Source organism: Argentina anserina, chromosome 1 (assembly GCF_933775445.1).
Source record: "Argentina anserina chromosome 1, drPotAnse1.1, whole genome shotgun sequence".
NCBI lineage: Eukaryota > Viridiplantae > Streptophyta > Magnoliopsida > Rosales > Rosaceae > Argentina > Argentina anserina.
The window spans coordinates 12,173,954-12,187,817 of record NC_065872.1 but is presented as its reverse complement, the minus strand read 5'-3'; the positions used below and the strand labels follow the sequence as shown (position 1 = coordinate 12,187,817).

The 13,864-nt window shown below is 39.7% G+C and overlaps 4 protein-coding genes and 1 non-coding gene across 6 annotated transcripts in view; 3 read left to right on the top strand and 2 right to left on the bottom strand.

Annotated features, from left to right (window-relative positions):
* The window catches only part of LOC126805111 (annexin Gh1-like), a 96,628-nt gene that overhangs the window by 2,189 nt on the left and 80,575 nt on the right, over positions 1-13,864 (bottom strand). Inside the window, exon 2 of the mRNA XM_050532214.1 lies at positions 606-696. Coding sequence (XP_050388171.1) covers positions 606-681 — 76 coding nt within the window. The 5' untranslated portion in view covers positions 682-696. The remainder of the gene's footprint in view (positions 1-605; positions 697-13,864) is intronic.
* TRNAR-ACG (transfer RNA arginine (anticodon ACG)) lies at positions 4,204-4,276 on the bottom strand. The gene has a single exon. It is a non-coding gene; the product is annotated as a tRNA-Arg (tRNA).
* LOC126805106 (uncharacterized) lies at positions 4,338-7,734 on the top strand. 2 transcript variants are annotated; one of them, XM_050532210.1, is made up of 8 exons: positions 4,338-4,632; positions 5,031-5,563; positions 5,670-5,742; positions 6,029-6,106; positions 6,192-6,255; positions 6,969-7,056; positions 7,160-7,244; positions 7,360-7,734. In XM_050532210.1, exons 1-8 carry the CDS (start codon positions 4,513-4,515, stop codon positions 7,441-7,443), a joined length of 1,125 nt encoding a protein of 374 aa, XP_050388167.1. In that variant the 5' UTR covers positions 4,338-4,512; the 3' UTR covers positions 7,444-7,734. The 2 variants fall into 2 exon arrangements, with proteins under 2 accessions (XP_050388167.1, XP_050388166.1); XM_050532209.1 differs by having other exon boundaries at positions 5,028-5,563.
* On the top strand, positions 8,573-11,456 carry LOC126805096 (mechanosensitive ion channel protein 10-like). Its single transcript, XM_050532198.1, has 5 exons — positions 8,573-9,794; positions 9,890-10,010; positions 10,363-10,656; positions 10,747-10,946; positions 11,145-11,456. The coding sequence occupies exons 1-5, from the start codon at positions 8,734-8,736 to the stop codon at positions 11,380-11,382; spliced, it is 1,914 nt and encodes a 637-aa protein (XP_050388155.1). The 5' UTR covers positions 8,573-8,733; the 3' UTR covers positions 11,383-11,456.
* Positions 12,563-13,552, top strand: LOC126801943 (polyadenylation and cleavage factor homolog 4-like). Its single transcript, XM_050529444.1, has one exon. The coding sequence runs from the start codon at positions 12,563-12,565 to the stop codon at positions 13,550-13,552; it is 990 nt and encodes a 329-aa protein (XP_050385401.1).

Here is a 13,864-nt window from a genome sequence, read left to right as displayed (position 1 = left end):
CAGATCTGGATCTAATACATGGGTCCAACATCAAAACTGAAAGATAACTTTCACAGAAAGAAATCCAATTTGATCTATACGATCAGGTGAGCATTCCGAATTGCACAAAGGCTGCAACTCCATCATACTTCACAACTCACAAGGAATTTTTTCTTTTAGAAGAAGATCAATCTTTAGATTATCGATCAAGATCATCCATATCAGAGAAAATGAAAACTAACATGTCAATCACCAGCTACTTGTCAGTCAACAGTGAACCTCAAACTGGCTCCACCAGATAGATACCTGATAAAAATATCCAGATCCAAACTTTGATCCACCAAATATAAATCTTTGAAAGATTGAGTAAATAAATCCATCATGATCATTTACATTAGCATTCTAATCTTTTGTGATTCAAGACTACATCCAAGTTACAGTCAGAACTCAGAACCCAGATTTCATATAGGGGTGATAAACTATAAGCAAGCAGATGGATCCTAGTTTCAGATGATCATAACAGAAACATGACCAAACAACCAAACCAAAACAAAACAGAACAAGATTTTGCAAGCAAGTCATAGAGTCTTAGAGGTTAATAATGAGTAGTGTTTAAAGTAAAAGACCTTCAAAGGCCTTCTTAATCTGCGCTGCGTCCTCAGCAGGAGAAGGAACACAAGCTGGAACATGAAGAGTTGCCATTTTCTCTACTGTATGAAATATGAAGAGACTGATCGATGATGAAGCAAAGAGAGTCCAACAAGGTTTACCTTTTATAGGATGAAATAGAAAAAATAAATTATTTACCGCCGTAAAAAAGGGGATAACTTTAGAAAACGTTTAGACTAGGACAATCATGACGGGTTGGTATTGACAGGACAAAAATGATAAGGCGCCACGTGTAAGGGTTGGACGCGGCAGATACACATTGGTTGGTGGGGCCCGAGGAGGAGAACGTTGAAAATCTCGGACGCGGCTGCGTTTACACAGGGTAAAAGTGTCGTTTTGACTACTAGAGCGTATTCATTCGTTTTAAGCTCGTATTCGACATATTCCGGCGCGTTTCCAGGCGAATCCTTGGATATGTTCCTAATGTTCCCGCATTTTAGCCGGAGATAGATCGGTGTGTCAGAGAAAAGACAAATGTGTCCCTAAGTTAATTTGTTAATTTACAGCCCCACCAATGGTCTTTGTTGTGCTAGATTTAAGGCGCCATCTAGGCTCCTTCCCGGTAAAATTTCACTGGGAAAAAGAACTTTTTCCTTGTTCGGTTTTGGTTTGAAACGATTGAGCTAATTTTATTGAAGTTTTTTGTAGTTTGACCTCGTCTAGAAGTTCTTCAAAACTAGCATTGAAGAACTGTGTGTTGTTGTTGGAGTAATAGAGTCGTCTTCTCCCTCGATATCGACCAGAGAAAGAATCTCTGAAGATTAAACCACCCATTTAGATTGGACGGTTAGGATTACATGTCTTCATTTAAACTGAGGCTTCTCTATCTCAATATCTCGTCTCTCTTATCTCTCCGACTCTCTCTGAAATTCTGGTTCCCCAACGTTTCTCCCTATGCTCTCTTAAATCCCAAACACCACAGCAAACCCAACTCCAATTTCTTCAACTAAAGCACCCCAGGTTCTTTTGAAAAATGAATGTATTGTTTGCATATTTTTCAGAGAAAAATTTGCATCAGTGAAGGTTGGATTTAAAGAGAAAATTCGAGGAATCTGTTTTCGTTTGTCTTGCAAAGTTTTGTATCAGTGAAGGCAAGTTTGAGCATTCTCCCATGATCCCCATCAACAACAAAATTGCTCTTTTTTGTGTCTGCGTGTAAGTTGAAATTCTACAAATGAGTTATTCAAGAGTCAAACATTACTGAAGGTAAATATTACATTAATGATACAAAGATTCAGAGTATTAGCCCTAAACATTGCAACAAGGAAGAAGGAAATTTATCACTTTCAATTGTTTAAGAACAATTCTACTACAACAATGGACTAATAGCAACAACCAGCTTCTAAGTTAATTGATTCTTGGTTGCTGCAACAGAGAGATGCCTTAATCCTAGAAATGAAATAACCAACGTACATTCCAACAACACAAAGGCTTCGGTCTTAGTGAGCAAAACCCTATATAGCATGGATACGGGAAAAATTGGGTATGTCCGTATCGTATCCGTATCGGATACGGGTACGGTCTGGATACGTCATATACACGTATCCCTGAATAAAAAAACGTATCTTAACTATGTAGTGCAAAGTCAACCAAGAAGATACGGTCCGGATACGATTTGGATACGTTTTAGGATACAATTGTCATTTTAACGTTGATAAAACCATGACAAATGTATAAGCTGCACATTCTCCTTTGTTATTTCGAAGGAGACTGAGCCTGAGGGAGTTGAACCCAGACGAAATCATCTGCAATCATCTAAACCATCCCTCATAGATTCCGAGCAAAACCCCATACTCTCTCTCTCTCTCTCTCTCTCTCTCTCTCTATCTATTCCCGTCATCGGAAAAAGGTACGACTCATATCTTCAGTAGTTTGATTGAGTGATGTGGATTTGAATCCCTCTCCTGTTTCCAATCAGATTCCATTCCTCTCTGTTGATTTGAATCTAGTTATGTGGATTTGTTTTTGGTGATATTTTTTATGACTGTTGTACGAATTTAGTTATGTGGATTTCCTCCCTCTCCTGTTTCCAATCAGATTCCATTCCTCACTACTACATTGTCTGCAAAACCCAATTCTTTTTGTATCTTTCTCTCCACATGTTTTCTCTACAATGAAGACTTCTTGTTGGGTTCTGCTTGTTTCCTTAATCATGAGCTTCTGCACATGTTGTATGAATGAAATCAAATTATGGTTATTCGCTCTGTGTCTGTACAATTGTATTCACTTCGGACACTGGACTTAACGGCAGTCCAGTTTCATGTTTTTGTTTAGTGCTGATAGCTCGCAATACGTTTTTTTATTAAACCATAAAGAATCAGGTTCACTTATGTATATGAATCTACATTGTACTCACATGATTTTCTTTGTAATCGTTGGTTTGCTCAAAATGTCTTGTGTTGAACTTTTTTTTGTGTTGCATTTTAGATATTGTAATGAATCTTTGGCTGCAGATTTTTTAGAAGAAGCCAACTGTTGTTGAGAACTATGGTATCTGGTTGAGGTATCAAAGCAGGACAGGATATCACAACATGTACAAGGAGTACCGTGACACCACTCTGAATGGGGCTGTGGATCAGATGTACACTGAGATGGCTTCTCGACACAGGGTCAGGTTTCCTTGTATCCAGATTATCAAGACTGCCACTGTCCCAGCCAAGCTGTGAGCTTCCAATCTTGTTGAGTTGTCTAAAAATGTCGTTTTAGGATTATGTAAGTGTATTTGTTATATTGTTCTCAATGTCTATAGTTTAGTATGTAACAAGAAGCTTGATATGGACTTATGTTTATTGTAAAATTGATGGGATTTAGGTGTTCTAAATTTCTAATTGCTTGTTTTTAATCCAATTCTAGAATTTATTTTTATATAAACATATATTAACTATTAATTTACAAAACGTATCTAAAACGCTACATATTAGAAAAAACGTATCCCCGTATCATGCCGTACCCGTATCCGTGTCCCGTACCCGTACCCGTACGGGTGCATCATAGGCAAAACCACCATTTGAATTCCACAGAATCAACCTCGGCACACCACCAGCTGTATTGAACCTACCACCCATCTTTGTGTATACCACCGGACGGAAGCTCACGGAATACCACCGCCGTTGTACGACCACTAGTGAACCTCCCCACCGCGAATCCGAGCACTGCCGGAAAATAGTCAATCTCAGTCTCTTACTCTCAAACCAGAGCAATTTCCGGCATCGACTCGATCTCTATTTTCTACACCGGCGGGTGCTTCAATTTGCTGATGCCTGTCTCTGGCTGGACGGCGGTGCCCGGAGGCCGGAGCCTATACATGGGTATCTTGAATGACGAGATATTGAGAGAGAGAAGCGTCAACAATGAAAATATCAGTTTAAGCGGATGCATGTAATCCTAACCGCCAAATCTAATTATACACTTGTGAGGGGAGGTAAGTGTCCATGAGGAAAGGATTCGAGTCTTCTCCAATGCTCTGTACCAACATGTCGTTTTAGTTTGACTTTTAGTTTTCTGCATTTATGCATTTTCATTTTTCAAACTTACTCCTCCAAAAAACAAAAAAACCGACTTCACTGGGGATCGAACCCAGAATCTCTGGTTTCGTAGACCAGCGCCTTATCCATTGGGCCATGAAGTCCTCGTTGACCTTCACGACTTAAACAACCTATAAAAGCTTCCAACAAACACAAACACAAACACAAACACAAAAACACCCAACTCTTTGTTTCGAAAGACACTCGGAATAGTAGGTACAAATCCCCACACCCCCCATCTTTGTAATCCAGACCATATGTCAGTTTAGACAAATCGATTCTGATCAATCTTACATAAATATCGCCCCAAAAATAAGGGTCGTCAAAACCAGACAGACATATGGGTAGGCCACGCAGTCTCCGCAGCAAAGCGGCCCACTTTGTCACTGATATCACTACCGGATTGCTCAACCCCATTTCTGACAAACCCTCCAAACCCTCTCCTCATCCTCCTCCTCCTGTAAGCAACACTTCTCTCTCTCTCTCTCTCTCTCTCTCTCTCTCTCAAAACCCTTTCTGGGTTCCAGTTTTCACTTTCATGATGTGTTTGCCAAAAACCCAATTCTCTGATTGGTCCAAAGATTGAGGCTTTTCCGGGTTTTGGAGCTGTGTCTGCAAAACCTAGTTCTTGAATTTGTTTTTAAATACAGCTGGGGTTCAATACTAGTTTTTTTAATGAAAAAGTTGATATACTTTATAGTTATGACGTAATGATCTGTATTGTTTGTTTTAAGTTTAGAGAAATTTTTCTGGTACTTATTGGGAAACAATGAGAATCTGAGTTTGCTTAGCTGTGTATATGAACAAGTTTTGGTTTGAGTGTTGGAGTCTATAACTATGTGATTTATGTGTCAGCAGGAAGATGTGGATGGGTCTAAAGGAAGTCAAAATGGAACAATGAGTGAAGAGAGTGAGGCTAATCCGGCTGATGGGCCGGATACTTCTTCGTTTACTGCGTTTCTGTACTCGCTGTTAACAACATCGGAGGAGTCAGGAGATAAGAGTAAGAGTTCAGATGACCAGGTTGATGAGCAGATGGAGAAGAGCAATGTGCCGTCTGATTCTGTGGTGAAAGCAAACGGTGGGAAGAGAAGCTTGTTTTCTAAGGGGAAGCACACGCTTGGTAAAGCTATGTACCAGGCTGCAAGATTTGGTGGGTATCGGGGTCAAGAACGGAAGGGTGACCTTGATGTAAATGGTGATGATGGGAAGGACACGGAGTTTGCTGGAGTGGAGATGAGGCATATGCAGATAGCACAGAAGCCTGTGGCTTTGGTTCATCTACCAGACACCTCTGAACCTTCTTTACTTCTTGCTGAGAAAACTAGAGTTGCTCTTTACAGTTCATTCCCAGCGCTAGTTCAAGGAAGACGATGGATGCTACTATATAGGTGGGAAAACTAGGAGTTTCTTAATTATGTCTCTTGAAAGTTCTAGTTTTTATCATTAAGGACCAATAATTGTACAATGGCACCGATATTTCTTCTTGTTTTACAGCACATGGAGGCATGGTATATCACTTTCAACTCTCTACAGGAGAAGTATGCTTTGGCCTGGCCTCAGTTTGCTGGTAATTGGTCGCAAACTGTCACCATTCATTTTGAAAATATTTCCACTCAGTTTTTCCAACAAAAATATATGTTGTTCTGTTACTTTTTACAATATGGATTTGACACTAAGTAACATTATTCAAGTTCCTTGCATCGATTATTTGGTAAAGTATGCTAAAGAATTGCCATGATTATTTGTTTGAATCTTTGTCATTAACTCTTTCAAGTTCTCTGGGATATGTGGCTCTTTAGTGTATACCAATGCATACGGTCCTGAAAGCACTTTCTACTTAAAAATTCTTTCAGGTTGTTGGAGACCGTAAAGGTGCAGTATTTGGTGGCTTGGTGGAGGCACCCCTAAGACCAACCAACAAGAAGTATCAGGTCTTGCTGAAGCAAATACGTTTTTATGAATCCTTCTAGCAATTATTTCCTTTTATAAATGTATTCACACTGGTGTTTTGAACAGGGAACAAATGATACATTTGTTTTCACAAATACATCTGGCCATCCTGTTATATATCGCCCTACAGGTACACATTTATCGTTTTTTCTTCCTGTGGAACACAGTTTCTGATTCATCATCAATCTGTAGAGATATACATATGTATTCATAGAATCTTTGTTTCACCACCTCATTTTGCTGATGTAGTGGTTATATAATGTGATTACTTTCTGCACTATATTCGTAAACCCAAGGGCCTGTTTGAAACTTGCAGTTTGAATCATCAAAATACTGCACAAAAGTCAATGCATTATAACAAATAACTGCTAAATTTCTAGCTATACCAAATTTAGTACTACGTGATCGTGGCCAATACAAAGTCATAGATACTACTAAATTCTTCTCTATATATCCGTGTTTTTGTTTTGTATAATAAACACGGATTATCAATTTTTGTTCTTGAAATTACCCTTTATAATGCACCAGTTAGCCCCTTGCTTCTTTGAAGTATAGTTGCAAGGAAATTCGAGCAAAGGGTAGGTGCAAAATTAAAACTTTGGCATACATTGTGCAATGATTTAGATTTCTTTGTACAACTATGTTACGTCCAAAAAAAAAAACTACTTGATGCGTTGTCTGTACTTTTGTTTGCGAAATATGCATATGTTTCTGAAATAAATGTTTTGTGAGAAAATTACCATTGTATTAAAATTTCATTATTTTTATATTATTATTATTTTTGGTACCTGAATGGAAAATTGTTTACTATATTTTGGAACTAACTATGATATATAAACACAGGTGCCAACCGCTATTTCACACTTTGTGCTACTGACTTTTTAGCTATTGGTGGGGGTGGTCATTTTGCACTCTATTTGAACAGTGATCTGTGAGAACATGGCCTCTTAACTCTTATCTGCAGTGAACCTTTGTTTTTCCTAATCAATTGTCCTGCATTTCCTAAATTTCTTTAATTGGCTTATAAATGCAAGATTGAGTGGATCAAGTTCAGTTTCAGAAACCTATGGAAATCCATGTCTTGCAAACTCGGAAGACTTTGATGTGAAAGAAGTAGAGGTGTGCACAATCTCTATTTTTCTATTTGATAGACAGACACACCCACATCCCACTGTCTTTTAGGGCACTCTAAGACCCATAAATATGATCGTGCATTTATTTTTGTGTAATGCAGTTATGGGGTTTTGTGTATGCTACCAAGTATGAGGAAGTCCTTGCCGAAAGCCGTATGGAGGCACCTGGGATTTGCCGGTGGTGAATGCTTCCTTGAACCTCATTTCCTCTGATGGTTAGTATCGTCAACTTAGCTGAGGTTTATTAGTGTTTCTGGGTCTGGATGCAAATATGTTGCATTATGTGGTTGACTTTCCTTTTGGAGTTTGTATATACAAATCTTCCATGTACATAAGAAAGAATACACAAGCACTGTTCAAGGAATTTTGGTTATATAGTACACTCACTATGATGAAAATTTTAACAGAGAAAAACGCCTCACCCAGTGCGTTGCTATGATTAAAACCAAAGGATATGGTCTGTTTTGTTGATTCTAGGGCCAGTGAACTACTGCTGTCTTCACTATCTTGTCTATATTAGAGATCTATCAATCGCATATGTCTGCAAGGTGCACCTTAACATTATTAATGAAAAACTAGAAACCCTGGGATCATATTGTGTTGTGTCGCCAGTGGTGGGTGGTGATAGTTGAATATCCCATTCCCCTGTAGCTTGTCTATATGTTACATGCTTAGAGGTGAGAAAATGGATTAACATTAAATTATGAATTAAACGGTCATTCTCGTTTCATCTGGTCAGCGATGAAATTACAAATTCATGACTCAGAGCCTCTAATTCATCAAAATGAGTGGAAAGGAACGACATGTCAAACATGATAGTAAGAATTTCTACCGTCAAGTTTCTCGAGTAACTTAATGTATCAGCCAATGTCGAATCACATTTCTTGAGCAACTTCAAATGAGCCTCCGCAAAGTTTCAATTTTGTACTCTATATATTCTCTGAAATTCCCTTGATTAGCAGACGTAATCTCAGCACTAATGTAATCACTAACTTTTTACATGACACTATAGATCGCGTGGCTAAAGTTGACGTTGTGAATAATATAATCGAAGATGAGATGGTAGATTGGAGAACCAAGAATAGCAGCGTCCATAAGATCCAACCGCTGGGACGTCCAAAAACTCCAACCACTGAGAGAGTGAGAGGTCAAAAGAATTTAATGGAGTTGAAGAACTAACAGCTTACATAACTTGCACCTTAATGCGTGGAATCCGCTCTCGAAATTCGCAATACCTTTAAAGGGTAGGGTGGTCAAAATAAGTCACAACAACCAATACAAGGGAAAACGGTTAGGTCCAGTCGAGTGAGTTGACCTCTTACTCATTTTCGGATTAGCTTGAAGCCTATAGCCTATTGCAGCTGAGAACTGAGTTTGGCATGCTCTGCTTTTTGTTTGCTGGGGCAATCTCTCTTGGTCTATACAGTGGTAGCTTTCAGTTATAGGAACCCTTTTTAAAAGGAAACAAAGTAGCCATGTCGGAGAATCAAGTTGTATTGGAAGTTAGCAAGGAGGAGATCCATGAAGCAAACAGCTCTGCTTCTCCTGAAAACCCAACTGCCGCTCCTGAAAGGAAGGAGACACTCAATAGGTCAGTTTTCTCCAAACCCAAGTCTAGATTTGGCTCTGTATCCCCCACCAGTTTTTCCAGGACTCCAGTGCTCCGGTCTCCGGGCAGGGCTAAAGAGGCCAATGAAGAGAGCTACATTGGGCGGATTATAATGTGGGTTGTTAACAAAAGGGTGTTCATTGAGTGGATTGTTTTCCTATGCATTCTAGGTGTTTTAGTGGCTTGTTTTACTGTAGATAAACTAGATCACCTTACAGTCTGGAGCGTCGAGTTTTGGAAATGGTGTGTGCTGGTTATGGTGATATTCCGTGGTATGTTGCTAGCAAAATGGTTTATGCGGTTCACAGTTTATGTAAGTAAGAGCAACTTTTGGCTTAGGAAGAAGATGTTGTATTTTGTTCATGGGATGAAGCAGTGTGTTCAGGTTTTCATGTGGTTGGGTATGCTTCTTCTCACATGGCTATTGTTGTTTGATCATGGATCAGAGAATTCCCACAAGAAGATTTTGCACTATGTTACGCGAAGTCTTGTTTCGATTTTGATTGCGGCATTCTTGTGGTCACTTAAAACTCTGTCACTTAAGATCTTAGCACTTAGGTTTTATCTGCACACCTTCTTTGATAGAACTCGAGAATCCATGTTCCATCAGTATGTTATTCAGACACTCTCAGGGCCTCCGATTATGGAGATTGCTGGAGTAGTTGAACTATCTCCTTTCCGATCGCCAAAGTCAGGACAAGAGGACAATGTCATTGATATAGGAAAGCTTCTGAATATGAAGCTAGAAGAGGTTTCTGCTAGGACTATGGAGGTACTGGTGGAGGCGGTTTCTAGTTCTTCAGGGCTGTCCACCTTCTTGTATTGGTTAGATGATGAAGAGGTTGAACAGAAGGAGATCGCAAGTGAGATGGAAGCAACTGCTGCTGCTTACCGCCTTTTCCATAATGTTGCTAAGCCTGGTTGCAGGTGAAAAATGCTACCTTAGTTATTTGATGATACTCTGGTTACCGTGTAATATGCATATTGATTCTTTGTCACATACTTTACCTGCATTTGACTAGGTACATTGAGGATGAGGACCTCATGAGGTTCATGATTCAGGAAGAGGTGGAAGTTGTGCTTATGCTGATTGATGTAGCAGGAACTGGACGAATTGACAGAAGATCTCTAACAGATTGGGTGGTAAACCCTTTATTTATGTATCATTGCTTATCAGTTCCATGTAAATAGCGTGCATTGATCCACACGTAAATTCGGATTATGCATAAATATATACACACCACGAAATCATGAATCTCTTTTGCCATGATCTAGCACTTCAGTCTGCTACTGTTTACATTCTTGCTCATGTCGAAAAAGTAAAGGCAACTAGCACTTGGACTTTTTTTTTCATAGTGAGCTGCAAGAGTAAGCATCATTTATTCCTTGATCATGTACCAGTAGCTTGTAGCACAGATGGGTCGTTGGGGTTACTTTTTCCACGTTTTTGACAAAAAATAAGTGGTGAAACGTATTCTGCCTTCTGATTCTGCAGGTGAAGGTCTACAATGCTCGCAAAGGATTAATCCACAGTTTAACAGACACCAAAAAAGCTGTAAAGCAATTGGATAAACTTGTTACTAGCATCTTGATTGTCATTAGCATTTTAGTGTGGCTTCTTTTGGTGGAAATAGCAACAACAAAAGTACTAGTCTTCCTCTCTTCGCAGCTCGTGTTGGCAGCTTTTATCTTTGGAAATACTTGCAAGAATATATTTGAAGCTGTCGTGTTTGTTTTTGTGATCCATCCATTTCATGTTGGTGACCGCTGTCTTGTTGATGGCGTTCTGGTAACTTATAGTACTCTTACAGAATTATGTTATTGTACTGGGTATACTATGATCCAATTTCTAATACCTAATTTACCTGGTGACTGACAGTTAACTGTTGAGGAGATGAATATCTTAACGACAGTCTTCTCAAAACAAAATAATGACAAGGTATACTATCCAAATTCAGTTTTATCCGCATTACCAATAAGCAATTGTAAGGATAATTCAGATACAGGAGATGTTGTGGAGTTCTCCATCACTTTCACATCGGTGGAGAAGATTGACATCCTGAAAGAGAGAATTAAAGGGTGAGTTGAATGAATTTCTTTACTTCTGTGTGCGGTCTGTGGCCATAGACTATGAACTGATAATTTCTTGTTAAGTATTATACCACGACTCAAAATGAATTCAGGATGGCTAATTATACTGCACTGTGCATTAGTACAATTTGTTCTGCAGCTTCTGCTCCTCTGTATTTAGCTAATGTCTTCTGTATCCTTGATCAGGTATATTGAGTTGAGACCACAAGATTTGCATCCAAAGCATAACATTGCGGTGAATGATATCGAAAACGGGAACATGTTAAAGATGGCACTTTATTTTAACTACATTTTGAAATCCCAAGAGTTTGGTGAAAAACAATTTGAGGAAAAAACTAAGCGGAGGAGCCAGCTTGTCATCCAACTGATGACAATTTTGGAGGAGCTAAACATCACATGCTCTTTGCAGCCGCCGCATAATTAATGTCAGTGGAACTAAATCTGATGCTGGATGGAGTCCAGCATAAGTATGCTTTGAGCCTAGGATGTATGTTGTTATATTCCTTGTGTCATCTCAGCAATATAATCATGTGATGCAACGTCATAATGTTCAAGCACATGAATTCAGCTTGTTTAGGAAGCACAAGAATGTTTAGCTAGTCTAAGCTCCTTTTCTGATAACGGCAGTGGTTTCTTTCAATGGGAAACCAACATGCAACTTTGTCGGTGTAAAGATTGCAATTTGGGACTGAAATGTTAGCTCAGGTGGAATGATTTATGATGGGGGGAATGAGATTCTTAGGTCAGTTAAGTTTTATACATGAGGTTCTGGAGGATTATGCCAAATTTTGTTTGCTATATTTCATTAGCCTCAACTGCATATCAATGGATGCGTTGTTATGAAACATTATCGACAATATCTCAAGGTTTTAAGTTATATATAATGGCTTGCTTGCTGTTGAAACCAAACTCGATTTGCATAAGAAAACGACTGAGATTCATCCGCACCAATTGTCATACATTGAACAAGAACACAGTATTGCATAGAAATGAAAGAAGCAAGACTAGAAGAATTTTATGTAAATATAATTTTCATTACATAGCAGCAAAAGTTGCAAAACATTTCTAGCTAGCTCCTCTTGATTCAATATGTATATTTAAAAAAAATTTGTACACTTGCTGACTTTTTAAACCAGACTCAAACCACACTCCTGGCTTTCTCCTCTTGCTTCCAATCCTTCTATTCTATTTGCTTCAAAGCTCACTTTATAAATAAATAAATAAATAAAACAATATCAAGATTTAAAAAGGAGAAGGTTACTATCGTCAATTTCTGAAAAGAATCTTGAAGAGCAAGTCTCCTTGTACAAATCGGAAACTGGGTTCCTCACCCCAAAAAGAGCGGGAAATTCTCCTTCGGCAAATAAGAAGCGGGGAATCTGAAATCCTTATCCAGTAAGGATTGGGAAACAAGTCAAATTAACCCAAATCCGAAACCCACAAGGATTCCAGTTTCCTCTTCTCATCCCTTATATATAAGACCCCAACCTCAATTCACTTTCCCTGTCTGAGAATCTCAATCTTCACTTTCCTGTTTCTTTAAGAATCCTTGTCTTCCTGTTTTCTGAATCAGTTTCTTGAGAATTCTCCAAAATCTCTCAAAGATGATGATGCAAGTCTACGAAAACCAGAGAGGCCCTCATGGCGCGATCAACCATTCTATGGGTCCTGTGATGAGGAATCAAGGTCCATGTAACCCACGCTACATGCCTTTTCCGGCCAATCACCGCAACCAGATCCCGCCGGTCGGCCATTTTCAGCCCCAGTTTCTTCCTCCACGACCAAACTTCTACCCTTCTCCACAAACCCTAGCGCCACCTCAACAATCTGTCCCTCATCGTCAACCACTGCAAGGTTTGAATCCGGTAGTCTCAAGCCTACTCGGGTCTCTTATGGCACAAGGTGTCATCTCGTTGAAAAACCAAAGAGGAGGAGGACAGGCGGGTACTACTACCCGTTTAAACCCTGTTCCAAAAGCTGCTCCTGTTCCAGTAGTGCTTCCTGGTCTGATCGACGCTCTCCTGGCTCAAGGTGTGTTGAAGAAACCAAAAGAGGAGAAGGAAGATGTGGTGGGGTGTGAGTTTTCGGGCCTTAATCTAAATCGGCGCCGCGAGTCGGTGGTGGCCGGGTTGTATGAGGGTGGTCTGCCAAGCCAGTGCAAAACCTGTGGCCTGCGGTTCAAGTCTCAAGAAGAGCACAGTAGCCATATGGATTGGCATGTCAAGAAGAACCGCGTGTCCAAGAACGTCAAGCACATCCGCTCTCGTAACTATTTTGCAACTAAAGACATGTGGGGTGTTTCCGATGCCGAGGCTGCGGCGGCGGTGCTACTTTGTGGGGCGGAGAAGAAGAGGAAGCTTTGTGATGAAGATACGGCTATTCCTGCCGATGAGGATCAGACCAAATGTGCCTTGTGCGCTGATGCTTTTGTTGAGTTCTATAGCCATAAAACAGATGAGTGGATGTATAAGGAGGCTGTGTACTTGAATGTGCCTCAGTGGCCGGCGCCGGAGATGGAGAGGTCACAGTTGGGTCCTATAGTCCATGCTGAATGCTTGCCGGAGGCTAGTCGGAAACGTCTGCGGATGAGTTAAGTTAGAGTTTCAAGGCTCAAGTGCAATTGGAAGGAAGCTGCTCATCCCCTGCAGAATCTATTGTTTAGTTTTTGGATTTAGTTGTATTAGGGGAAGGACAAATGTAAATTACACTCTTTAAATAGCAGTTGTAATCAAATTCTTGAGTTTCTCAAGTATCTTTCTACCAGTTTTTCCTCTTCGCTTTTGTTTCTCTTTGTAACTGATCGATATTCAATCAAATTAACGCCATTTGTTGAAAAAATTGTGTTCTTGGTCTCCGTCTCCTAATAACATGCACTCCAGTTCAGTTCTGAATCGGTATTCTGCTCT